Here is a 27,626-nt window from a genome sequence, read left to right as displayed (position 1 = left end):
ATGTAACTTGTGTGAAAATTGTATATTGATGACAAAAAGTATACTTTTAAAGTTTGAATAGATAAATGCATCCTGTTGAGTTCATGAATGTAACGTGTGAGAGGAGGAGTGGGCAGAGGCCTGTTTAGAGCAATGTGGAAGGACAAGACTGAGTTGATACCTGGATCAGGGCCTGTATTCAAAGAATCTCAGAGTAGGAGTGCTGAAATATAATCAATTTAGCCTCTCAGATCATAATGAATAATATTGGACTAGACGACTGATAGGGGGCGCTGTGTTGAAGCCACCATGCCCCATCTTGGCACACATTTTGGAAGCTATAGAAATACATTTATTATTGTCTTATTCGTTTTGGCTAGATTTATTATATTAGACACCTTAATGCATACTTTTAAATTATATTATGTGAGCCAAAAACACACAAATATTAAAACATTTTCCTTAAAGTATAATTTTTTTTAGGTTACTAATGTTACTCTCCCTACTCAACAACAAAAAATACTTAAAATACATTTCATTCAGTCCTTGAAACATTTGCAATTGAAATACTGTAGATCTCTCTATGGCCAATACATAACATCAGCAATCCAGGGTTTATATTCATAATTGGTTCTAACCTAAAGCAGAGGACATGCAGGACAGGAGCTTTTTTCCAAATTAATGTCTATTGTAATTTTCTATGACCAAGTGGTGGATCCAACTGAAGCAGACCAATGTATAAATAATACACCGCTGTTTATGCAATATCAGAGTTCAGTGAAAATAGTTTTAAATGCCCTGAAACGATATCTACAATTTTATTTTTTATTTTATTATATTTAACCTTTATTTAACCAGGTAAGCCAGTTGAGAACAAGTTCTCATTTACAACTGCGACCTGGCCAAGATAAAGTAAATCAGTGCGATAAAAACAACAGAGTTACATATGGGGTAAACCAAAACAAAGTCAAAAATACAACAGAAAATATATATACAGTGTGTGCAAATGTAGCAAGTAAGGCAATAAATAGGCTATAGTGCAAAATAATTACAATTAGTATTAACACTGGAATGCTAGATGTGCAAGAGATTATGTGCAAATAGAGATACTGGGGTGCAAATGAGCAAAATAAATAACAATATGGGGATGAGGTAGTTGGGTGGGCTAATTTAAGATGGGCTGTGTACAGGTGCAGTGATCAGTAAGGTGCTCTGACAACTGATGCTTAAAGTTAGTGAGGGAGATAAGAGTCTCCAGCTTCAGAGATTTTTGCAATTCGTTCCAGTCATTGGCAGCAGAGAACTGGAAGGAATGGCGGCCAAAGGAGGTGTTGGCTTTGGGGATGACCAGTGAGATATACCTGCTGGAGCGCATACTACGGGTAGAATAATTCCTCTACTGTTGCACATGACCACACCTTTTTCATAGATATCCAATCCAGGGGTTTGTTTGGAGGCGGAAGAGGACGATGAAGTGGATTCTGAATCCAATGGCGGTAGAATCAAGGACAATTGGAGCATTGTCCAAAATAATGGAAAACAGCAAAGTAGTGTAACGTGATGAGAATGTCCCTTTGTATCTAGTAGGAGTACGGTTTGTTAATGCTGAGCAGATTACCAATCTTGAAGAAACCATTTGAGATATCCAAACTGGTGGAGAGAGTGCTGGGTAAAGTGAAGGCTGTGAGGATCACGAGGCGGGCTTGTTTTGATTTGTTGTGCTTCTGCGGATCAGAAGGAACGTGCGTTGCGTCTCACCCGATTTGATCAATTTGAAGTGTCGTGTGTTTATCTTCGGAACAGTGCACCCCTTAAGGGGGTTATATCTGGCGTCTCGTGGGAAGTTGATTTTGAAGTGATGAAAAATATTCCTGAAGTGATTGATGCACGTCGGATGAATCGTGTGGTGAATGGTGAAAAGTCTCTGTTCTTTAGTTTTTTTATATGGAATCTCTCCCTACTCAAGTGCAGTTAGGGTATATTAACTACAGAGTCAGAGCATTTATCCCGAGACCAATGCAGTGTGATCATTGTAAAGCTTTTGGTCATGTTTCAAGTGTTTGCAGAAGGGAGAAGCTGAGATATCCAAGTTGTGGATTAAAAGGGGGAAAATGTGACATGTTGCAATTGTGGTGGGAACCAAAAACCTAACCCTACAGAATATACAGTCCACCAAGTCCGCAACTACAGCTATGGTGATTAATGGCACTGCCAAGGTGGAGAGAAGGTCCAGGAAGATAGATATCATTGTGGATGCGGCGGAGCGGTTCCTGGGACTGAAAGAGCCGTACCACCCTCAGGCCCTAGAGCCTGAGAAGTGAGATATTGAGATTTGAAAGAAGGAAGAAGTGAGTTTTGTTTTTGTCAATGTACTATTTTTATTTGGGTGGATTAAGTTATTTTCCTTATCACATGGATTTTCTTTTTACCTTGTTTTGGTTTTCAACCCGTCCAGTTGGTGGCGGAAATACACATTTTGGGTTGTAGTTCGCCATAAAACCCACAGAAGAAGAAGAAGCTGTCCAATACCAGCTATGACTTCAGCTCCACCTCCTACAGAGTCAGGTGTTGGTGGCAGGATCTTCTACAACTATGCCAGGATCCATTGAGGAAATTAAAATGAACATGATCAAAACATTTGAGTGGACTAATTAAAGTAAGTGGATTAGATGTATAATATGTTTATAATAACAGAGACAGAAGAGCTATTGTCAATGTAATTCATAATGTTAGATAGCAGCTACTACAACTCACCAGCTGGCATGACAACGAAACCGAATGTTACTCAAATAGAATGACAACAGATCGATCTATCTCTAAGGTGCCCCTATAGCTAGGTTTCCATCAAATTTGCTACAGACTTCATGCGAATATTCTAAAATACCACCAGGTGGTGGTTCCACCAAAATGACTTGTGGATAGAAATCAGCGCGTGATGACAGTGCACACAAAATGTACTTTTTCGCTTAAGTTTTCATGTACCGAATAAAAATCTAAAGTTCGATGTGTTTCCATCACATGAGTTTTGTCACAAACTGTTGCGTTAAATATACAATTTGCCTACTCTGGTTTTGGCAAGTGCGCTCTAGCCAAAAACTCGCAGATACATGATGGATAAGAGCGAGAATATTTGTATTTGTCAAAGAACAGTCAAGTATCGATCATCATGTCTCCAGAATAAGACCCTCGATATTTATTGGAAAGGAGCATCAAGTTCATCACCCTGCACTTTCACCACCCTGTGAAGTTCATAATTTATTTAACCTGTAGCAAGCCGAAATCACATTTACATTTTGCAGAGTAGAGCGCGTCAATTCACATACACTGCGTAGTATATGGCAACTTAATTGCCATGATAATCCATACAACAGTTGTATTTGTTATAGCCCTATTGAATTATTGTTAAATTTATATGTCCTATGTGAGTAGTGTTGCCAACTTAGCGACTTTTCAGACCCCTCTAGCGACACATTTTCAAAAAAGTGACTAGCGACTATCGTATATGAAGATTATGTCTTTGTTAAATGTTTTTCATGAAGAAATGGAATGTTGTTTATGTTAGTATATGTTTTAGTGTAACGTCACATACCACAGACCGGAAGTGTGTTGTAGACAGGGGAGACTGGGGATTGGCCAGAAGAGGGAGCATCATTGTTATAAATAGGGGGGAAAACGAAGAAGAAAGTCAGCACGAGCAGCCATTCTGAGGCGTCACTCTCCGGGTGTCATGTCACCTGTAACTTATGCTGTAACCTCGTGATTTTAATAAAAGCCTCTAACACGATGCAGCATAAACGGACTCTTTGTTGACAGCAATAACTGGCCACCACTCATCCGATACGACACGACAAATCTAGCGACTTTTTCTGGTGTTATTGGAGACTCTGATGTGAAAGCACATATCGTTCTTACTCTTCTCAACGAGCAGCAGGTGCTGGCGTGGGCCCCGTCCCAAAGCACTCACAGGCGGCCCAGTCCTCGCAGCAGTCCCTCCCAGCTGCAGTCAGAGCAGGAGATGTTCACCCCTCCGCGTCCAGACTGCAAATGAATAGCACATGCGGGAAGCCGCCGCTGCCTGATCCCGCCCTGGCTTACATTCAGAGCGGGATGTAAATGTCACTTTTGTCTCTCCCACGACGTTATTCCTCTCTCCAACAGCGTCCAATTACATGCGCATGGCCAATTATGCAAATTAGGCGTTGACGTCATTTAGCGACTTCTAGGACAGCCAATAGCTACTTTCCTTACTGAGGAGTTGGCAACCTGTAATGGGAGCCACCATACATGCCTGCACTAAACAGTTACGTTTTAGCTCACGAACTGAGCATAGTTGTAACTAGCACACCTGAGAAGTTCATAAAGAATGTAGTTAGTCTTGTTCGTCTACATAACAGTTTTCTCTCTTGAAATCGGTGTTCCTCGAGTTTCCCAGCCGTAGCCTGTCTAGGCTATATGCCTACGATCGAAATCACCACAGGTAGGCTGCAATGGTTTTAAAATATGTAGCCTATTTGACTGATAAACCTTAGCTTACAGCCCAATACATTTTAAACTATCTTTAGTCTACTTAGCATAAGGAAGATCAAAACAATTACTCTAATTAATTTTCTACAAACAACCCACGCAATTTATCTGCTTATTTTACCAACATTTATCCACATAGACCGAGAAAAATAGACTTGCGTTCTAATTTGATGCGCTATGATGTTGACGCTTGTTATGTTGCGTCAATTCAAATCTGGTATAGGAACAAAAAGAGGTCAATACACGTCTTCTAAAATAGACTAGGATTTTAATTAATGCAAACACTTGAATGGTAAATATGATGTTCGTATATACAGGCCCACTGAAAAACCACGCAGGGCAGTCAGAGAACTGAGCTTTTGTTATAAGTTCTACTTTAAATACTCCCTACTGGGCCTGTCAGAGTAGAGGCTGGGTGTGGTTTAAACTTACCCAACCTATCGATGGCGCACAGGCTGGTCCCAGCCCCTTGGCACTTCACTGTTGCCAGGCATTAGTTGTTTTCTTTACAACTTGTCTCGAGTCAGCAACCTCAGACATAGTTTGTCCTTCTTTGTAGCAGAACACATGTCCTTGAGCCTGTCTCAGCCTACCCCCTAACGGTTCCTCACATTAATCACAGCTTGTTATGTTAAACAATCTATATCAGTACAGCACAAACCTATTATGTTTAATCATTAATGTATTCTTTCTAAGCTAGGCATCACATCTAGTTATAAGAAAATAGATCCCCACAATCCCCCTTTTCACACCCGCTGGGTGTGAACCCAAAATAAGACATTTCAGGGAAATTTAGGATTCCCCCTTTTGACACCCACTAGGGTGTCACTCATTAAAATACAATACAAACAAAAATAATCACACTTTTATTAATAGGCAATAATGATAATAAAAAGGCCTTCAGTCCTTCCATCTACACCTAACTTGTATTAGGTTGGCTACCAGCCACCCAGGAACTTCAAACCTTCACATAAGGAAAGACAAACATTCACAATAGTTAAAATGGATTTATAAAACATAAAAACACAAACAGGGAATTTTGATTCCCCCTTTAGACACCCACTAGGGTGTCACTCCACCACCTCACCAATAGCAAACCAAGGTTCATCCTTTGTCAACCCCATCTCAGTGTCTGCATCTCCTTCTTGAGCCCCTAGGAGGGGCATCATACCAGCCGTATGCACAACATCTGTAACAGACTTTCTCAAACAAGGAATTACACAGGCAGCACAGCACATTAATATTAGAAACACAATTACTAGGGTCAGAAATCCAGTAACCACCAATGACGCGAACTTACCAAACCACTCCCCCAACCAGGAGAACAGTCCATTTCCCTCCATTCCAGCCATGCTCTTCATTTCAGCTGATAGTTTATCTAAACCAACTAGGGCTTTAGAGATACTCCCGTCAGGACTGGTATTGTTAGGGATAAACGTACAACAATGGCTTACCATTCTATAGACACCACCCCTTTCTGCCTGATCTAGAGCCAACCTCTTTTTACTAAGTCATAAGAGTGAGATGGCGGATAATTGTTCAAAGATCCCTTCTGTTGCATCCCTAGTCTAGCCAATAAATCGTTGTTGGTCGTAATATATATAATTAATCCAATTCACAATTTTGTTTATTGTCACCCACCAAAAGAACGTGGTAGTAAACCCTTCCCCTAATTGTTTCATAGCTCGGTATCCATCCGATACCCCCCTTGGTATCCCAATCGCATCCATCTAAATAGGGCTATTCTCCTTGTTAAAACTCCTCCTACATCTGTTTAATCCTTGGTTCCTGGTGACTAATTCTAACTAGCTGAATCAGTAGAACCAGGGCGCATGTACAGTGGGGAAAAAAAGTATTTAGTCAGCCACCAATTGTGCAAGTTCTCCCACTTAAAAAGATGAGAGAGGCCTGTAATTTTCATCAAAGGTACACGTCAACTATGACAGACAAATTGAGAAAAAAAAATCAAGAAAATCACATTGTAGGATTTTTAATGAATTTATTTGCAAATTATGGTGGAAAATAAGTATTTGGTCACCTACAAACAAGCAAGATTTCTGGCACTCACAGACCTGTAACTTCTTCTTTAAGAGGCTCCTCTGTCCTCCACTCGTTACCTGTATTAATGGCACCTGTTTGAACTTGTTATCAGTATAAAAGACACCTGTCCACAACCTCAAACAGTCACACTCCAAACTCCACTATGGCCAAGACCAAAGAGCTGTCAAAGGACACCAGAAACTAAATTGTAGACCTGCACCAGGCTGGGAAGACTGAATCTGGAATAGGTAAGCAGCTTGGTTTGAAGAAATCAACTGTGGGAGCAATTATTAGGAAATGGAAGACATACAAGACCACTGATAATCTCCCTCGATCTGGGGCTCCATGCAAGATCTCACCCCGTGGGGTCAAAATGATCACAAGAACGGTGAGCAAAAATCCCAGAACCACACGGGGGGACCTAGTGAATGACCTGCAGAGAGCTGGGACCAAAGTAACAAAGCCTACCATCAGTAACACACTATGCCGCCAGGGACTCAAATCCTGCAGTGCCAGACGTGTCCCCCTGCTGAAGCCAGTACATGTCCAGGCCCGTCTGAAGTTTGCTAGAGTGCATTTGGATGATCCAGAAGAGGATTGGGAGAATGTCATATGGTCAGATGAAACCAAAATAGAACGTTTTGGTAAAAACTCAACTCGTCGTGTTTGGAGGACAAAGAATGCTGAGTTACATCCAAAGAACACCATACCTACTGTGAAGCATTGGGGTGGAAACATCATGCTTTGGGGCTGTTTTTCTGCAAAGGACCAGGACGACTGATCCGTTTAAAGGAAAGAATGAATGGGGCCATGTATCGTGAGATTTTGAGTGAAAACCTCCTTCCATCAGCAAGGGCATTGAAGAAACGTGGCTGGGTCTTTCAGCATGACAATGATCCCAAACACACCGCCCGGGCAACGAAAGAGTGGCTTCGTAAGAAGCATTTCAAGGTCCTGGAGTGGCCTAGCCAGTCTCCAGATCTCAACCCCATAGAAAATCTTTGGAGGGAGTTGAAAGTCCGTGTTGCCCAGCGACAGCCCCAAAACATCACTGCTCTAGAGGAGATCTGCATGGAGGAATGGGCTAAAATACCAGCAACAGTGTGTGAAAACCTTGTGAAGACTTACAGAAAACGTTTGACCTGTGTCATTGCCAACAAAGGGTGTATAACAAAGTATTGAGAAACTTTTGTTATTGACCAAATACTTATTTTCCACCATCATTTGCAAATAAATTCATTAAAAATCCAACAATGTGATTTTCTGGATTTCTTTTCCTCATTTTGTCTGTCATAGTTGACGTGTACCTATGATGGAAATTACAGGCCTCTCTCATCTTTTTAAGTGGGAGAACTTGCACAATTGGTGGCTGACTAAATACTTTTTTTCCCCACTGTATATAGAATCTGTCAACTATGGGCCCCGTGTAGCTCAGTTGGTAGAGCATGGCGCTTGCAACGCCAGGGTTGTGGGTTCGTTTCCCACGGGGGGCCAGTATGAAAAAAGTATGAAAATGTATGCACTCACTAACTGTAAGTCGCTCTGGATAAGAGCGTCTGCTAAATGATTAAAATGTAAAAAATGTAGCATATGGCCTTTTCTCTAGCACACAGGCTAGAGATCAAATTTATGACAATGTCATGAGACAGACTTTTTTACATCATGCACGTTTCTCTGATCAAATAGCCTAACCTAAATGGTACCCAAGCAAATAAAAAATGTGTTTCGATGTGAATATGGCATGTTAACAAACAGGACAGGTCAAAGTAAAATAGACAATATGGAATGGAAAATCAGGTTACTCACAACTGCTGTCCAGGAGTTTCACCCCGTGGGCTCAATTGTCATGATAATCAGTGGTTTCAATTTTGTATCTGTACATTTTTTACGAGATTAGTGAAAAATAAAATACTTCTGCATTTCCCGCTGTGTAAACACATTGATTCTAATTGCAAAAAGGCTCAGGATAACCCCTGATAAAGTTGGGTAGCTGATGTTCAGAGCTTAAATAGAGCCAGTGTAACTGGCTGTTTTCCAAACGGTAGGCCTAACACATGGATGGGCATGAATTAAATTCCATTGTGGGCCGACACTGTAGGCTACACCCCAACGCACGGACCGACGCTGATGTCTATTTTGGATGTCTTTTTATGGTCCTGACATCTTTTTTTTTTTTTTTTTGCGGTCCGGACTGGCCTTGATTTCAACATTCACGGACCGGACCAAATCTGAACCAATCATAGACATCTGTTTCACAAGTTTGGACATCACAGTACAGCAGAGTACAGGACAATACAGTAGAGTAAAGTATAGTTCAGTACAGTAGAGTACAACAGTAGAGTAGAGTATAGTACTGTATTGTACCCTACTTTACTCTAATGTACCCTACTCAAAATGTATTTTCAACTTCCATTCAGAACTGAAAATGAAAATAACTTCAAAGTCTGGAAAAACATGTTATTTTGCTTACTGGGATAATTCTATACCCCCGCGAAACTATTCTAGTTTGCGGGGGTATAGGAAAGGGGATATCTAGTCAGTTGCACAACTGAATGCATTCAACCGAAATGTGTCTTCCGCATTTAAATCAACCTTTCTGAATCAGAGCGGTGTGGGGGGCTGCCTTAATCAACGTCCACGTCATCGGCGCCCCGGGAGCAGTTGTTGTTGGGGGTTAACTGCCTTGCTCAAGGGCAGATCTTTCCACATTGCCTGCTCTGGGATTCGAACCAGCGACCTTTCAGTTACTGGCCCAATGCTCTTAACCGCTAGGCCACCTGCCGTGAGGAGGGCGGTAATTTTATTGTCTTGCTTAGGGCGGCAGAACAGCCAGGACCGGGCCTGGACGTATGATACTATATGTCTTATAATTCGTATGATATTGTACGACCGCTATTCCATTCATAATGTAACGTAGTATATCATACTAAATGGAGTGTCACAGATTTACGTACAGAATAATATGAATTGCCATGAGACCACGTTGTTGAGTCTATGAAGAGTGATGGGTCCATGGGACAACCAATCAACTTCAGAGGATGTCCTCTCTACAGAACAAAGGTAAAGCAACTAGTGGTCCCTGTTTTTCCCCCCCTGTAGTTCTCAACATGAGTAGAAAATAGCAACGTGCATTTTGACAGGGTCCAGCAGGAGAAACCATACTCACCTCTGCCCAGCTGTGTGTCTATGAAGAGTGATGGGTCCATGGGATGACCAATACACTTCAGAGAAGGAGACTCTAGCTATACTAAAATATTAACTTATCTCATTAACATGCACTCTTTTGGTTTTAAAAGCTCATTACAGTCTTCAATATTTTTGCATTGTAATGTATTCATTTTAGACCAGGGATTATCAACTACATTCAGCCGCAGGCCGATTTTCTTTTCTTGAGCGGATGGTCAGGGGGCCAGAAGATAATTACAAATAATTTGTACACTGCAAATTGACCGCAAGAAGCCCAAACCAATATAATATTTGACTAAAACATAATCATTTCAAACCTTGCTTACATTTTTATACAATCACATATTCCTCTATTATGCATGGGAATACTTTGGAATAGATTTCCAAAATTAAAATCACTTGGAGCTGCTTTTCTGGTGTTTTTAGTCTTTTATTCAACTTTCTTTTCTTTTTTTTGTGGAAAACTTGGGAACAGTTGGGGAACCCTGTTTTAGACTGTTTAGGTGTGAGCTGGATCCATCTATTCTCCATCTATCTCACATTATGTCCACAGAGACCAACAGGATAGATCAGAGTCAGAGACCCTTAATGATCAGTCTACCCAGAGTCAGCTAACAGATCTCGCCTCTATATTCAAGGTATACTGCAATTGATATTACCATTGAAGATCTACACATACACTATTGCAGATTGCACCTTATTCAAGGTTTTAACTTTATTCCTTTCATTCCAGTTGCTTGAGCAACATATCATCACTTTTGTGAAGAGTGAGCTGAAGAGGTTGAAGAGGCTTCTGACTCCAGATTACCCAGAATGCTTTGACAGTCAGGAGGAAGATCAGGAAGTGGTGGATACTGAACATCAGGAGAGCAGTACCTGAGCAGGGACTCTGAATATCACACTGCATATCCTGAGGAACATGAACCAGAAGGAACTTGCTGACACACTTGAGAAATGTAAGAGCTCTGCCAATCACTCAATTGTTGATCACTGTCCTATTGGTTTTTCGTATCAATCAGTATTTACAAATAAGGGAAAGGGGGATACCTAGTCAGTTGTACAACTGAATGCATTCAACTGAAGTGTGTCTTCCGCAATAGTATGTGATTTAAACATCTTTGCATTTCCATTCAGATGAGCGTGATGATAGGTGCCAACATGAGTGTGTCTTTGAAGGAATTGCTAAACAGGGGAATCCTACTCTCTTGAATAAGATCTACACAGAGCTCTACATCACAGAGGGTGGAAGTGGAGAAGTCAACAAAGAACATGAGGTGAGACAGATTGAGACAGCATCCAGGAGACCAGTAGAGCAAGAGATACCAATCAAATGCAATGACATCTTCAAACCCTTACCTGGACAAGACAAACCTATCAGAACTGTGCTGACAAAGGGAGTCGCTGGCATTGGAAAAACGGTCTCTGTGCAAAAATGTTTTCTGGACTGGGCTGAAGGAAAAGCAAATCAGGACACCCACTTCATATTTCCACTTAGTTTCCGGGAGCTGAATTTGATGAAGGGAGAAAAACACAGTTTGATGGACCTCCTCAATCATTTTTTCATGGAGACAAAAGAATCAGGAATGTCCAGCTCTGACAAGTATAAAGCTTTGTTTGTCTTTGACGGTTTGGATGAGTGTCGACTCCCTCTAGACTTCCAGAACAATGAGAGCTGTTTTGATGTCACAGAGTCAACCTCAGTGGACGTGCTTCTAACAAACCTCATCAAGGGGAATCTGCTTCCGTCTGCTCTCCTCTGGATAACCTCCCGACCAGCGGCAGCCAATCAGATACCTCCTGAGTATGTGGACCAGGTGACAGAGGTACGAGGGTTCAATGACCCACAGAAGGAGGAGTACTTCAGGAAAAGAATCAGCGATGAGACCCTGGCCAACAAAATCATCACACACTTGAAGTCATCAAGGAGCCTCCACATCATCAATCAATTTTTTCAATCAATCAATTTTATTTTATATAGCCCTTCTTACATCAGCTAATATCTCGAAGTGCTGTACAGAAACCCAGCCTAAAACCCCAAACAGCTAGTAATGCAGGTGTAGAAGCACGGTGGCTAGGAAAAACTCCCTAGAAAGGCGAAAACCTAGGAAGAAACCTAGAGAGGAACCAGGCTATGAGGGGTGGCCAGTCCTCTTCTGGCTGTGCCGGGTGAAGATTATAACAGAACCATGCCAAGATGTTCAAAAATGTTCATAAGTGACAAGCATGGTCAAATAATAATCAGGAATAAATCTCAGTTGGCTTTTCATAGCCGATCATTAAGAGTTGAAAACAGCAGGTCTGGGACAGGTAGGGGTTCCATAACCGCAGGCAGAACAGTTGAAACTGGAATAGCAGCAAGGCCAGGCGGACTGGGGACAGCAAGGAGTCACCACGGCCGGTAGTCCCGACGTATGGTCCTAGGTGCTCAGGTCTCTCAGTTGGCTTTTCATAGCCGATCATTAAGAGTTGAAAACAGCAGGTCTGGGACAGGTAGGGGTTTCGTAACCGCAGGCAGAACAGTTGAAACTGGAATAGCAGCAAGGCCAGGCGGACTGGGGACAGCAAGGTGTCATCATGCCCGGTAGTCCTGACGTATGGTCCTAGGGCTCAGGTTCTCAGAGAGAAAGAGAGAACGAGAGAATTAGAGAGAGCATACTTAAATTCACACAGGACACTGGATAAGACAGGAGAAGTACTCCAGGTATAACCAACTAACCCCAGCCCCCGACACATAAACTACTGCAGCATAAATACTGGAGGCTGAGACAGGAGCGGTCCGGAGACACTGTGGCCCCATCCGAAGAAACCCCCGGACAGGGCCAAACAGGAAGGATATAACCCCACCCACTCTGCCAAAGCACAGCCCCCGCACCACTAGAGGGATATCCTCAACCACCAACTTACAATCCTGAGACAAGGCCGAGTATAGCCCACAGAGGTCTCCACCACAGCACAAACCAGGGGGGGGGGGGGGCGCCAACCCAGACAGGAAGATCACGTCAGTAACTCAACCCACTCAAGTGACGCACCCCTCCCAGGGACGGCATGAAAGAGCACCAGCAAGCCAGTGACTCAGCCCCTGCAACAGGGTTAGAGGCAGAGAACCCCAGTGGAGAGGGGAACCGGCCCGGCAGAGACAGCAAGGGCTGTTCGTTGCTCCAGAGCCTTTCCGTTCACCTTCACACTCCTGGGCCAGACTACACTCAATCATATGACCTACTGAAGAGATAAGTCTTCAGTAAAGACTTAAAGGTTGAGACCGAGTCTGCGTCTCTCACATGGGTAGGCAGACTGTTCCATAAAAATGGAGATCTATAGGAGAAAGCCCTGCCTCCCGCTGTTTGCTTAGAAATTCTAGGGACAATTAGGAGGCCTGCGTCTTGTGACCGTAGCGTACGTATTGGTATGTACGGCAGGACCAACTCGGAAAGATAGGTAGGAGCAAGCCCATGTAACGCTTTATAGGTTAACAGTAAAACCTTGAAATCAGCCCTTGCCTTAACAGGAAGCCAGTGTAGGGAAGCTAGCACTGGAGTAATATGATCAAATTTCTTGGTTCTAGTCAGGATTCTAGCAGCCACATACCAGTGTTCTGTTGGATTTCAGCCACTGTTCTACAAAGATTGTTGGCTGAAGCAGAGAGTGGAGAGATCCCCAAAACTCTGTCAGAAATCTACATGCACTTCATAATGTTCCAGATAAAACAGAAGAATCAGAAATATCATGGCGACAATGTCATTGATCCCTACTGGGATAAAGAGATCATTCTGTCACTGGGAAAACTGGCGTATAAGCAGCTGGAAACAGGCAACCTGATCTTCTATGAAGAGGACCTGACAGAGTGTGGCATTGATGTCAGAGAGGCATCTGTGTATTCTGGAGTGTGCACCGAGATCTTCAGGGAGGAGTTTGGGCTGCATCAAGGGAAGGTTTATTGCTTCGTGCATCTGAGCATCCAGGAATGTCTTGCTGCTTTTTATAGTTTTCTCTCTTTCAACAATGACTTCAACACAACAAAACATTATCAGCAGTCCATCCCCAAGAACCTGAAGAGGCGAGTCAAAATAATGCCTGCAATTCACTTCTACCAGGATGCAGTGAATAAGGCCCTACAGAGTGAGAATGGACACCTGGATCTTTTCCTCCGCTTCCTTCTTGGCCTCTCACTGCCATCAAATCAGACCATCTTTCGAGGCCGACTGAAATGGACAGGAGGTAGCTCAAAGATTGACAAGGAAACAGTTGAGGTCAACAAGGAAACAGTTGATTACATCAAGGAGAAGATCCAAGAGAATGCCTCTTCAGAGAAGTGCATCAATCTGTTTCACTGTCTAAATGAGATGAATGACCAATCCCTAGTGCAGGAGATTCAGAGCTACCTGAGCTCAGGAAGTGTCTCAGGAGCCAAACTCTCACCTGCACACTGGTCAGCTCTGGCCTTTGTGTTGCTGACTTCAGCAGAGGAGCTGGGTGTATTTGACTTGAAGCAATTTAGTGGAGCAGATTAGGCTCTTCTGAGGCTGCTGCCAGTGGTTAAGGCATCCAAAACAGCTCTGGAAGTACTGTCTCTGTGTAACGCAGGCAGACATAAGCCAGTCATGCTCCTTCATTCAAATGACTCATCTCTACCAACATTTCACAGTTTCATGAGATAGCAAAGCTAGTGGGGATGAATGACTAGATAAGGAGTTGAGTATTCCATTTAAGTTCTATTTGTAATAATTCTTCCAGGTTAAATAAGTGTAGCCTCACAGTGACGTCCTGTGGAGCCCTTGCCTCAGCTCTCAGCTCAAGCACCTCTAGTCTGATAAAGTTGGACCTGAGTGCCAATGGCCTCCAGGATTCCGGAGTGGTGCTGCTCTCTACAGGCCTGGATAATCCACTATGTAAACTGGAGACATTGAGGTAGGCTCATTTCCCTGAGAGATGTCTTGGCCTGTATTCACAAAACCTCTAAGAATGATTGTTTTTTTTGTCTGTGATAAATCTGATTTGTTATTCAAAAGGAATCTAAACAAGTTAGGAGTTATTTTCACTGGCCACTTTTGCCATAGAGGAATCAAATTAGTGTGGCAATGTATTGAGTGTAAAGAGGGAAGAGATTCTCTCTTTGCAGCCTGTCAGCCTGTGGAGTCACAGAGGAAGGCTGTGCTTCTCTGGCCTCAGCTCTGAGGTCAAACCCTTCACACCTGAGAGAGCTGGATCTGAGCTACAATAACCAAGGAGACTCAGGAGTTAAGGTGCTCTCTATTGTCCTAGAGAATCCAAGTTGTAAACTGTAGACAATAAGGTGGGGTCATTTCTCTGAGAGTTATATATGGCTTGGCCATAGGACTGTATAGTCTTCATGTTTGTAAATAACTCTGGGCCTGCATTCACAAAATCTATTTTCACTAAGAATGATTCTCCAATGTTTTTTTGTATGTATGAAAATCTTACAATGATCATTACCTTATCTTAAGTGTAATAATTCACCTGATAGTAAGTTCTGAAAACCATGAGATTTAATAAACCTGCAATATGTCAAGAGTATTCAAAAGGAATCTATACAAATTAGGAGTCCTCTTTACTGGCCTCATTTGCCATGGAAAAATAAAACAAACAACCTAATGTGTGTGGCATTGTATTGAGTGTAAATAATTAAAATATGTTCTCTCTCTGCAGCCTGTCAGCCTGTCGAGTCAGAGAGGAAGGCTGCGCTTCTCTGGCCTCAGCTCTGAGGTCTAACCCCTCCCACCTGAGAGAGCTGGATCTGAGCAACAATAACCCAGGAGACTCAGGAGTGGAGCTGCTCTCTGCTGTATTGGATGATCCTCACTGTAAACTGGAGACACTGAGGTCAGTGTGGATATTAAAAATATATATTTATCATTCTCAAACCATCGTTTTTATGCTGATCATATATTTAATTTATAATTTCAATAGATTACATGACACACTGTATGATACATTGGGTTACTGTCATGGTCTAACCTATTAATATAATATACAATATTGAATAATTTGCTGCGGTAATTTAATACATTTATACATCTCAGTTTACAGTGAGAGAGTGATTGATCTGTTCTCTCTGTGTAGGCTGTCAAACTGTGATGTCACAGACAAAGGTTGTGCTTCTCTGGCCTCAGCTCTGAGATCAAACCCCTCCCACCTGAGAGAGCTGGATCTGAGCTACAATAACCCAGGAGACTCAGGAGTGGAGCTGCTCTCTGCTGTACTGGAGGATCCATGCTATAAACTGAAGACACTGAGGTGAATACTGTCATAACAAACTAAACTGTTAATTGATAAAAATAAAGTAAATCATTTTCATTTATATTTTAGTATCTTTGGTATTTCTTATTTGAATTAAATATTATCTAAACCTGTTATACTCTATACAGTATCATACTAAACGGATGTCATATAAACATGTACATACTGCATAGATCATGTTCAATAAGCTGGTGTTTAGACAAGTACTGGCTGTAATAAAACATGCTTCACAGCAGTCTGCCCCCCACCAAGTACATGTCTGCTTCTTAATATGTTCTGCAATGTGTTGAAATAGTCAAGCGGTTATTTATCTTACCACAGGTTGTCAAACTGTAGAATCACAGAGAAAAACTGCACTTCTCTGGCATCAGCTCTGAGGTCTAACCCCTCCCACCTGAGAGAGCTGGATCTGAGCTACAGTAACCCAGGAGACTCAGGAGTGGAGCTGCTCTCTGCTGTACTGGAGGATCCACTCTGTGAACTGAAGACACTAAGGTGAGAATGGCGATAGCCAGGGGTCTGTACTTTTAAATACTTAACTCCAAGATAAACCAAGTGCACTTTAAATACTTTAAACAATTATTTGACAGTATTTGACAGATTTCACCTGGGGATAACTGAATATGTATAACTGAATATTTTCTTAACCAATATTTTATAATCATGACATTGGTTTGTGATAATTTTCAAAGATCATGTGACACTGCATGAAATTGTGTAAAATGTATATGAAATAGTCACATCTTTCACCATTTGAAATATAAGATATGTACGTGTCGAAATAAACACAATGTTATGTTTTATAATGATAATTGTTATGACACAGTACATTTTAAAATGAGTCCCTTACTTGAATTTATAGGTAAAATAATACAGCAGTCTACTGTATTCATATATGTACTTTTGTCTTATTCCGCAGTCTATCATGGTGTGTTGTCAAAGAAGAAGGCTTTGGTTTTCTGGCTTCAGCTCTGAGGTCAAACCCCTCACATCTGAGAGAGCTGGACCTGAGCAAAAACACCTTAGGAGACTCAACAGTGAAGCTGCTCTCTGTTGTACTGGAGGACTGTAAATTGGAGAGACTTAGCTAAATACTGTCACAACTAAAACAATAATAATTGTTCCGGTGTCACGTTATATTAGGCTTTTAGATGTTTTCATGTTGAGATATTTTGACAATTATTCCTGCATTATTTTAAACGTATAGTAAAGAAATCCCTCTTTCTCTGCAGGCTGTCACACTGTAGTGTCACAGAGGAAGACTGTGCTTTTCTGGCTTCAGCTCTGAGGTCAAACCCCTCACACCTGAGAGAGCTGGATCTAGACTGGAATCCAGTAGTAAAATTAGGATTGAAGGAGCTCTCTGTGGTGCTGGATGATCCACTCTGTCAGTTGGAAACACTGAGGTGAGTGTGGATATGATAAACATTTGGAATATTTCCAGGACCACCTTTGTTTTAGTTGCAGTTGTTAATGATGAATAATATACACCACTTTAGCAGGTGCTTTATCCAGATTGACTTACCGTACAGTGAGTGCATCAGGTTTGGGGTCAATTCCAGTATGTCAGTTTACAGTGAGGTAAAGAAGAGCTTCTCTCTCCGCAGGCTGTCAGGTTGTAGTATCACAGAGGAAGGTTGTGTTTCTCTGGCTTCAGCTCTAAAGTCAAACCCCTCACACCTGAGAGAGCTGGACCTGAGCTACAATTATGAAATGACTTCATCAGCAGTGAGTCAGCTCTCTGCTGTACTAGAAGATCCACGCTGTAAATTGGAGATACTGAGGTGAATTTTGACATATTGACCATATTGTTCCTCAGATGGTATTGTAAACATTTGTTACTAATGCTATCGTATGAGAGAGACTTTATTTGAGAAGTACATGCAGCTATGTAGAACATACTGTACAACACCAAAACTATTACACTTGTACTCTGCTTTTACTGGTACATATTATTATTTTTTACATTTTCATTCTGCTAAAGGACCAAAATGTAAAAGTATATGTAGCAGTAATAGTACAAGCATAATAGTTGTGGCATTGTATGTATTATATGATATTATATGTTACTGTATTATGTTATATCTTACTATAGTAGTGAATGAAGAGCTCTCTTTATCTGCAGACTCCATTACTCTGATTACCAAGGGGAAGCCTTTTCTTATCTGGCCTCAGCTCTGAGGTCAAACCCCTCACGCCTGAGAGAGTTGAATGTGATTGGTTCCCCAGGAGACTCTGGAGTGAAGCTGCTCTCTGCTGCACTGGAGGATCCACACTGTAAACTGGAGAAACTGATGTGAGGTGATAAGTTATCTAAATGATAATGATTGGTAGTAGCACACTATTTTGACTATTTGAAACGCAACCAAGGCCAGGCTCACATCTTAGAAATGAAATAAATTAAACACAATGTTCTATTTTCCAGAGATTGTCAGAATAACTACACTTAGAAAAAAGGGTTATTTGGCTGTCATAGGAGAACCCTTTTTGGTTCCAGGTGAAACCGTTTTTGGTTCCAGGTAGAAACAGGGTTCTACACGGAACCCAAAACGGTTCTACTTGGAACCAACAAGGGTTTTTCAAAGGGTTCTCCTATGGGGACAGCGAATAACTGTTTTAGGATCTAGATAGCACCTTTTTTTCTAAGAGTGTAGTATTATATCCCATACATGTTATAATGCAGATCAATGTAAACAGAATTAATTAAGATATTTTATTTCTCTATCTGCAGCTGTAGTTTCCCAGAGCAAGACTTAGCTTATCTGGGTTCAGCTCTTTGATCAAACCCTTCACACCTGAGAGAACTGGACCTGGAGTTGGAATTCCCAGAAGACTCAGATTTGAAGCCTCTCTTTTCTGTACTAAATGATCCACTCTTTAAACTGGAGAAACTAAGGTGAGTGTGTGGAAATAACTCAAGATCAACAAATGAAATAATAGATGACGTGACTCACTGAATGAAACATACTAATTACTCTCATCATTCTAAATGGGCTCAGCAAGAACCATATATGGTTTAGTTAATAAAAGTTTTACTGTTATATGTATAGTTTTATTGTTATGTTGTACAGCTACTGAGGAATTATCTTTAGAGTGAACAATACGGGTAATTGAAGCATGTGGGTTTTATGTTGAGCCCTTGGTCGAGTTATCAAATAACCATTAGATGATAACTATTAAGATATTAGCATCTGAAGAGTGTATTTCCAAAACGCTATATCCACCAATTTTTCATATTTGTGTTTTTTCTCCAGCAATATGGGTACCATAAAGTGTGTGTAAAATATTACTGTTCTCAGATTTTTTTATTCATAGATTTGAGGTGTGTATTAAAATGTTTTTTTTTTGGGAGCATGCTATATATCCATTGTTTAGCTGGAATGGAATGTTCGTACTCTGTATATTTGACTGATATGTGGTTGTCTCACTGAGCTACTGTATCTTAAGATGAATACACTAAAAGTAAGTCGCTCTGGATAAGAGTATCTGCTAAATGACTAAATGTAAAATGTAAATGTTTTACATACAGAGCTCATGTTACTGTATTAATTCATGTTTTAAAATGTTGATGTCACAAATGTATAAAATCTACAGTTCTTTATTTTTAAAAATGTAGTTATTTGTTAAATTTGACTGTGTGAAACCTAACAGTACTACTTATTTCTCTGAGAGTGAGGCGCATACAGTGGGGGAAAAAAAGTATTTAGTCAGCCACCAATTGTGCAAGTTCTCCCACTTAAAAAGATGAGAGAGGCCTGTAATTTTCATCATAGGTACACGTCAACTATGACAGACAAAATGAGAAAAAAAAATCCAGAAAATCACATTGTAAGATTTTTTATGAATTTATTTGCAAATTATGGTGGAAAATAAGTATTTGGTCAATAACAAAAGTTTCTCAATACTTTGTTATATACCCTTTGTTGGCAATGACACAGGTCAAACGTTTTCTGTAAGTCTTCACAAGGTTTTCACACACTTGCTGGTATTTTGGCCCATTCCTCCATGCAGATCTCCTCTAGAGCAGTGATGTTTTGGGGCTGTCGCTGGGCAACACAGACTTTCAACTCCCTCCAAATATTTTCTATGGGGTTGAGATCTGGAGACTGGCTAGGCCACTCCAGGACCTTGAAATGCTTCTTACGAAGCAACTCCTTCGTTGCCCGGGCGGTGTGTTTGGGATCATTGTCATGCTGAAAGACCCAGCCACGTTTCATCTTCAATGCCCTTGCTGATGGAAGGAGGTTTTCACTCAAAATCTCACGATACATGGCCCCATTCATTCTTTCCTTTACACGGATCAGTCGTCCTGGTCCCTTTGCAGAAAAACAGCCCCAAAGCATGCTGTTTCCACCCCCATGCTTCACAGTAGGTATGGTGTTCTTTGGATGCAACTCACCATTCTTTGTCCTCCAAACACGACGAGTTGAGTTTTTACCAAAACGTTCTATTTTGGTTTCATCTGACCATATGACATTCTCCCAATCCTCTTCTGGATCATCCAAATGCACTCTAGCAAACTTCAGACGGGCCTGGACATGTACTGGCTTAAGCAGGGGGGACACGTCTGGCACTGCAGGATTTGAGTCCCTGGCGGCGTAGTGTGTTACTGATGGTAGGCTTTGTTACTTTGGTCCCAGCTCTCTGCAGGTCATTCACTAGGTCCCCCCGTGTGGTTCTGGGATTTTTGCTCACTGTTCTTGTGATCATTTTGACCCCACGGGGTGAGATCTTGCGTGGAGCCCCAGATCGAGGGAGATTATCAGTGGTCTTGTATGTCTTCCATTTCCTAATAATTGCTCCCACAGTTGATTTCTTCAAGCCAAGCTGCTTACCTATTGCAGATTCAGTCTTCCCAGCCTGGTGCTGGTCTACAATTTTGTTTCTGGTGTCCTTTGACAGCTCTTTGGTCTTGGCCATAGTGGAGTTTGGAGTGTGACTGTTTGAGGTTGTGGACAGGTGTCTTTTATACTGATAACAAGTTCAAACAGGTGCCATTAATACAGGTAACAAGTGGAGGACAGAGGAGCCTCTTAAAGAAGAAGTTACAGGTCTGTGAGAGCCAGAAATCTTGCTTGTTTGTAGGTGACCAAATACTTATTTTCCACCATAATTTGCAAATAAATTCATTAAAAATCCTACAATGTGATTTTCTGGATTTTTTTTCTCAATTTGTCTGTCATAGTTGACGTGTACCTATGATGAAAATTACAGGCCTCTCTCATCTTTTTAAGTGGGAGAACTTGCACAATTGGTGGCTGACTAAATACTTTTTTCCCCACTGTATATAGCGTTTTGCAAATAAACATTATTATTTGTCTCTCTGAAATGAAACCATCAAGGGATTTCAAACAAATAATTGTAATTGAACAAACCCATGTCATGATTAGATAGTGAAATAACACGCATCTCTTTCATAAGTTCTTCAAACAATAAAAGCTATTTACCAACATTTCTGAAAATGGATAGATACTCAGTAGGTACACCACCCCGTTCACGAAAATGGTTCGCTCCTACAGACAGTGAGTCACGTGGCCATGGCTTGCTATATAAAGCAGGCAGACAGGCATCGAGGCATTCAGTTACTGTTCGATTGAACGTTAGAATGGGCAAAACGATTGACCTAAGCGTCTTTGAGCGTGGTATGATCGTCGGTGCCAGGCGCGCCGGTTCCAGTATCTCAAACGGCCAGCCTCCTCGGTTTTTCACGCACGACAGTGTCTAGGGTTTACCAAGAATGGTGCAACAAACAGAAAACATGCGGCAGTCCTGTGGGCGAAAGCAGCTCGTTGATGAGCGGTCGAAGGAGAATGGCAAGAATTGTGCAAGCTATCAGGCGGGCCTCAAACAGGCAAATAACGGGCCGGGACAACAGTGGTGTGCAGAACGGCATCTCGGAACGCACAACTCGTTGGTCTTTGTCACAGATGGGCTATTGGAGCAAACGACTACACCGGGTTCCACTCCTATCAGCTAAAAGGTGGAAAAACATTACCTTGTCCGACGAATCACGGTTCCTGTTGCGTCATGCTGATGGCAGAGTCAGGATTTGGCGTAAGCAGCATGAGTCCATGGCCCCATCCTGCCTGGTGGCAAGGGTACAGGCTGGTGGCAGTGGTGTAATGGTGTGGGGAATGTTTGCCTGGCACACATTAGGTCCCTTGATACCAATTAAGCAACTTTTCCATGCCCAGAAGAATTTAGGCTGTTCTGGAGGCAAAGGGGTGTCCGACCCCGGTACTAGATGGGCCAGACCTAATAAACTGGCCACTGAGTGTATAGCATTTTGGAATCTGTATTTAAACAAAATATCACCTGATTAGTAATATATGATCAGTGTCAGTTAACAGGTTTTCTCCTCTATCTACAGGCTATCAGGATGTCCTATTGAAGAGAAAGGCTGTGCTTTTTTGGTCTCAGCTCTGAGGTCAAACCCCGGCTCCCACCTGAGAGAGCTGGACCTCAGCAACAATAACCCAGGAGACTCAGGAGTGATGCAGCTCTCTGCTGTACTGGATGATCCATGCTGTAAACTGGCAACGCTGAAGTGAGCATGGAAACTCATTGTAAACATTTCAGTTTTGAATATTGTCTAAACAAAAACTCAGTAATGTTTTTTCACTAGATATCATACTTTACATAATAAAGATATTTTGCACATTTTTTCTTTTTAATGTAAAAGCCTGTTTTGATATTTACTAATATTGATAAAATAATTTGGTGTTCACTGCCTGCTCATGCCACCCCCAAATTAATTAATGAAATATGTACAGTATGTGTTCTACAATGACTCAAGCTGATAAATAGAATACCATCTCTTTATATCTGCAGACTGGCAGACTGTGGTCTTACAGAGGAAGGATCTACATCTTTGCCTTTAGCTCTGAGGTCAAACCCCTCACACATAAAAGTGCTAGACCTCAGCCAGAATACACCAATAGACTCAGGAGTGAAGCTGCTCTCTGCTGTACTAGAGGATCCACGCTGCAAACTGGAGAAATGAAGGTGACTGTTAAGATGACTAGATATAAACCTTTGATCCAGTTTCTCTACAGCAAACATTATTGTGGGGATTTTTATAGACTGACTTGTGCACTGAATTAAGCGTTACAACTGAATACTGTTATTCACAGTTTATTACAGTTGAAGTCAGAACAGAAGTTTACATACACTTAGGTTGGAGTCATTAAAACTCGTTTTTCAACCACTCCACAAATTTCTTGTTAACAAACTATAGTTTTGGCAAGTCGGTTAGGACATCTACTTTGTGCATGACACAAGTAAGTTTTTTCAACAATTGTTTACAGACAGATTATTTCACTTATAATTCACTGTATCACAATTCCAGTGGGTCAGAAGTTTACATACACTAAGTTGACTGTGCCTTTAAACAGCTTGGAAAATTCCAGAAAATTATGTCATGGCTTTAGAAGCTTCTGATAGGCTAATTGAAATGATTTGAGTCAATTGGAGGTGTACCTGTGGATGCATTTCAAGGCCTACCTTCAAACTCAATGCCTCTTTGCTTGACATCATGGGAAAATCAAAAGAAATCAGCCAAGACCTCAGAAAAATAATTGTAGACCTCCACAAGTCTGGTTCATCCTTGGGAGCAATTTCCAAATGCCTGAAGGTACCACGTTCATCTGTACAAACTGGGATGGCTTGCAAGCCGAAGAACACCATCCCAACCGTGAAGCACGGGGGTGGCAGCATCATGCTGTGGGGGTGTTTTGCTGCAGGAGGGACTGGTGCACTTCACAAAATAGATGGCATCATGAGGAAGGAAAATTATGTGGATATATTGAAGCAACATCTCAAGACATCAGTCAGGAAGTTAAAGCTTGGTCGCAAATGGGTCTTCCAAATGGACAATGACCCCAAGCATACTTCCAAAGTTGTGGCAAAATGGCTTAAGGACAACAAAGTCAAGGTATTGGAGTGGTCATCACAAAGCCCTGACCTCAATCCTATAGAAAATGTGTGGGCAGAACTGAAAAGGCGTGTGCAAGCAAGGAGGCCTACAAACCTGACTCGGTTACATAAGCTCAGTCAGGAGGAATGGGCCAAAATTCACCCAATTTATTGTGGGAAGCTTGTGGAAGGCTACCCAAAACGTTTTACCCAAGTTAAACAATTTAAAGGCAATGCTACCAAATACTAATTGAGTGTATGTAAACTTCTGACCCACTGGGAATGTGATGAAAGAAATAAAAGCTGAAAGAAATAATTCTCTCTACTATTATTCTGACATTTCACATTCTTAAAATAAAGTGGTGATCCTAACTGACCTAAAACAGGGACTTTTTACTAGGATTAAATGTCAGGAATTGTGAAAAACTGAGTTTAAATATATTTGGCTAAGGTGTATGTAAACCTCTGACTTCAACTGTACATGTAAATATGATAATTACATAGTTGATAATCATTATTAAATGTAACCAAGATCATATGAATTGAAATAACCCTAAAGTTCTAATATACTACATCATTGTAATCATACTGTGTTGATATATCATATTCATTCTCTCTATACACAGCTTGTATTCTTGTCAAATTAAGGAGGAAGGTTGTGCTGCTTTGGCTTCAGCTCTGAGGTCAAACCCCTCCCACCTGAGAGAGCTGGATCTGAGCTACAATAACCCAGGAGACTCAGGAGTGGAGCTGCTCTCTGCTGTACTGGAGGATCCACTCTGTCAGCTGGAGATACTAAAGTGAATATTATCAACTAAACATCAATAATGTTAATCTGCTTAATGAAGTGCTATTACCACCTGCTGAACTTTCACACAAATACAGCTGTATAACTATATCAAGCTGTTCTGTATACATCAGTTTATCAATATGAACATAGTCTGATCCTGTTGTGAGTCATGTAGAATATTTTGTATAGCAGATTAATCACTAATCTACATTCATTACCTCACTAAATAAGAAATACATTATCTGAGTCACTAAATATCATGCCTTGTGTTTTAAATGAGATACTTACAGTAGTTAAGCAGTTATAAGTTGTATCTCTAGAAATGTACTGTCGCAACTTAACATTAAACTACTTAATGAAGTGTTTCACACAGCCCCCTTACGAAAAAAGATTGCAGTCAGAGTGCAGTATAACTGCAGTATGCTGCAAATACTGCGTCCAAAATATATATTTTTTTACTGCAGTTACAGTGCAGTATAACTGCAGTTATTCTGCAATTACTGCGTCCAAAATACCACAGTTGACTGCAGTTACTGCAGTTTCAAAACTGCAATCTTTTTTTGTAAGGGCCATATCAGGCTGTTCCGTATGCATCAGCCTGTTATCAACAGGATGGTTATGAATAGGTGATGAACATAGTCTGATTCTGTTGTGGGTGATGCAGTATCATCTTTTGTACAGCAGACTAATCAGTCACTAAATATCATGCTTTGTGTTTTAAATTAGATCTCTAGGAATGTAAAACAACGTGGTGTTTTGACATAAGCAATTTGTGTAACAACATGCATCATATTTGCTGCATACTCTTGACTATTCTCCACCCAAGCTAAACAAATCTCCAACTGCATTGAGTTGTGATAGTGAAGTGCTTCTCTCTTTTCCTCTACAGGCTTTGGCACTGTGCAATCACGGAGGAAGGCTTTGCCTCTCTGGCTTCAGCTCTGAAGTCAACCCCCTCACGCATGTGGCAGCTGGAACTGAGTGGGAATGATCCAGGAGAGTCAGGAGTGAAATTGTTCTCAGCTCTACTGAAGGATCGACAATGTAGACTGCCCAAACTGACGTAAGAAAAGTAATTAATTAATCAACTAAGTTAATTTTTTGGGTGAAAATAAAACGTGCTTGTGTGAGCCGGAACTGCTCATAGGAGCAGGAGCCTATCTCCTGTTTCTCTAGCGTGAGGCAGTTTGATGTACAAGTACACCCCCTGGACAGGACACAAGTCTATTGCAGGGCCTTACCCCCAATCTATCTCCTTAATGCTGAGTGCCAAGCAGAGATGCACTGGGTCAAACTCCCAACCCTCCAATCTCAGGGTGGACACTAATCACAAAGCCACTGACTTGTTTACAACTACATAAAATCCTTAATATAGAAAACGTTCAATTGTAAGATATAAAAAAGGGATCAAGAACCCTCAACATGACATTTTCTACTAACAAAATTATGAAATACGATATTTAAGTCTGTTGGCTCAGTTTGTTGCAAAAGGTTCTACATTTTATGCAGTTCAAAATAACTATTTAAAAATCAGTCACCCAAAAAGAAAATGTATTATCAATAACTAGCCTAATAAAAAAGCAAGTCAGACCATTTCTTTTTCTCTTTGCAGAGTCACTGGCTTGGGTTAAACCCTTCGCTAGAACTCTGCTACAACGACCCAGGAGCCTCAGCAGTGATCAACCTCAAATGAACCTGTTGGAATCAATGGAAATTATATGACTGAAATTCCCCTCAAAAGTTCAAATACAGTGGGGAAAAAAAGTATTTAGTCAGCCACCAATTGTGCAAGTTCTCCCACTTAAAAAGATGAGAGAGGCCTGTAATTTTCATCATAGGTACACGTCAACTATGACAGACAAATTGAGGAAAAAAAATCCAGAAAATCACATTATAGGATTTTTAATGAATTTATTTGCAAATTATTGTGGAAAATAAGTATTTGGTCACCTACAAACAAGCAAGATTTCTGGCTCTCACAGACCTGTAACTTCTTCTTTAAGAGGCTCCTCTGTCCTCCACTCGTTACCTGTATTAATGGCACCTGTTTGAACTTGTTATCAGTATAAAAGACACCTGTCCACAACCTCAAACAGTCACTCTCCAAACTCCACTACGGCCAAGACCAAACAGCTGTCAAAGGACACCAGAAACACAATTGTAGACCTGCACCAGGCTGGGAAGACTGAATCTGCATTAGGTAAGCAGCTTGGTTTGAAGAAATCAACTGTGGGAGCAATTATTAGGGAAATGGAAGACATACAAGACCACTGATAATCTCCCTCGATCTGGGGCTCCACGCAAGATCTCACCCGTGGGGTCAAATGATCACAAGAATGGTGAGCAAAAATCCCAGAACCACACGGGGGGACCTAGTGAATGACCTGCAGAGAGCTGGGACCAAAGTGACAAAGCCTACCATCAGTAACACACTACGCCGCCAGGGACACAAATCCTGCAGTGCCAGACGTGTCCCCCTGCTTAAGCCAGTACATGTCCAGGCCCGTCTGAAGTTTGCTAGAGTGCATTTGGATGATCCAGAAGAGGATTGGGAGAATGTCAGATGAAACCAAAATATATTTTTGGTAAAACTCAAACTCGTCGTGTTTGGAGGACAAAGAATGCTGAGTTGCATCCAAAGAACACCATACCTACTGTGAAGCATGGGGGTGGAAACATCATGCTTTGGGGCTGTTTTTCTGCAAAGGGACCAGGACGACTAATCTGTGTAAAGGAAAGAATGAATGGGGCCATGTATCGTGAGATTACCGCCCGGGCAACGAAGGAGAGGCTTCGTAAAAAGCATTTCAAGGTCCTGGAGTGGCCTAGCCAGTCTCCAGATCTCAACCCCATAGAAAATCTTTGGAGGGAGTTGAAAGTCTGTGTTGCCCAGCGACAGCCCCAAAACATCACTGCTCTAGAGGAGATCTGCATGGAG

At 41.4% G+C, this 27,626-nt stretch overlaps 2 protein-coding genes across 7 annotated transcripts; both read left to right on the top strand.

Moving 5' to 3' along the window:
• Positions 1–2,424: 2,424 nt before the first annotated feature.
• LOC121532175 (ribonuclease inhibitor-like) lies at positions 2,425–26,435 on the top strand. Of its 6 annotated transcripts, XM_045204985.1 has the most exons (17): positions 2,425–2,635; positions 10,283–10,367; positions 10,463–10,685; positions 14,461–14,634; positions 15,394–15,567; positions 15,808–15,981; positions 16,306–16,479; positions 16,904–17,052; positions 17,217–17,390; positions 17,592–17,768; positions 18,110–18,280; positions 18,716–18,880; positions 22,355–22,531; positions 22,816–22,989; positions 24,525–24,698; positions 25,578–25,751; positions 26,301–26,435. In XM_045204985.1, coding segments are annotated over exons 3-9 (903 nt in total). In that variant the 5' UTR covers positions 2,425–2,635; positions 10,283–10,367; positions 10,463–10,683; the 3' UTR covers positions 17,273–17,390; positions 17,592–17,768; positions 18,110–18,280; positions 18,716–18,880; positions 22,355–22,531; positions 22,816–22,989; positions 24,525–24,698; positions 25,578–25,751; positions 26,301–26,435. The 6 variants fall into 6 exon arrangements, with proteins under 6 accessions (XP_045060920.1, XP_045060921.1, XP_045060919.1 ...); XM_045204986.1 differs by lacking the exons at positions 2,425–2,635; positions 10,283–10,367; positions 10,463–10,685 and adding an exon at positions 10,793–11,003 and having other exon boundaries at positions 16,904–17,021; XM_045204984.1 differs by lacking the exons at positions 2,425–2,635; positions 10,283–10,367; positions 10,463–10,685 and adding an exon at positions 10,793–11,003 and having other exon boundaries at positions 24,547–24,698.
• On the top strand, positions 13,242–14,527 carry LOC123481076 (protein NLRC3-like). The gene has a single exon (XM_045204988.1). It carries the CDS (start codon positions 13,269–13,271, stop codon positions 14,235–14,237), a length of 969 nt encoding a protein of 322 aa, XP_045060923.1. The 5' UTR covers positions 13,242–13,268; the 3' UTR covers positions 14,238–14,527.
• Positions 26,436–27,626: the final 1,191 nt, after the last annotated feature.

This window comes from Coregonus clupeaformis, chromosome 19, assembly GCF_020615455.1.
Source record: "Coregonus clupeaformis isolate EN_2021a chromosome 19, ASM2061545v1, whole genome shotgun sequence".
Classification (NCBI taxonomy): Eukaryota; Metazoa; Chordata; class Actinopteri; order Salmoniformes; family Salmonidae; genus Coregonus; species Coregonus clupeaformis.
Note: the sequence above shows the minus strand (reverse complement) of the source record. Positions and strands in the feature narration are given on the sequence as shown.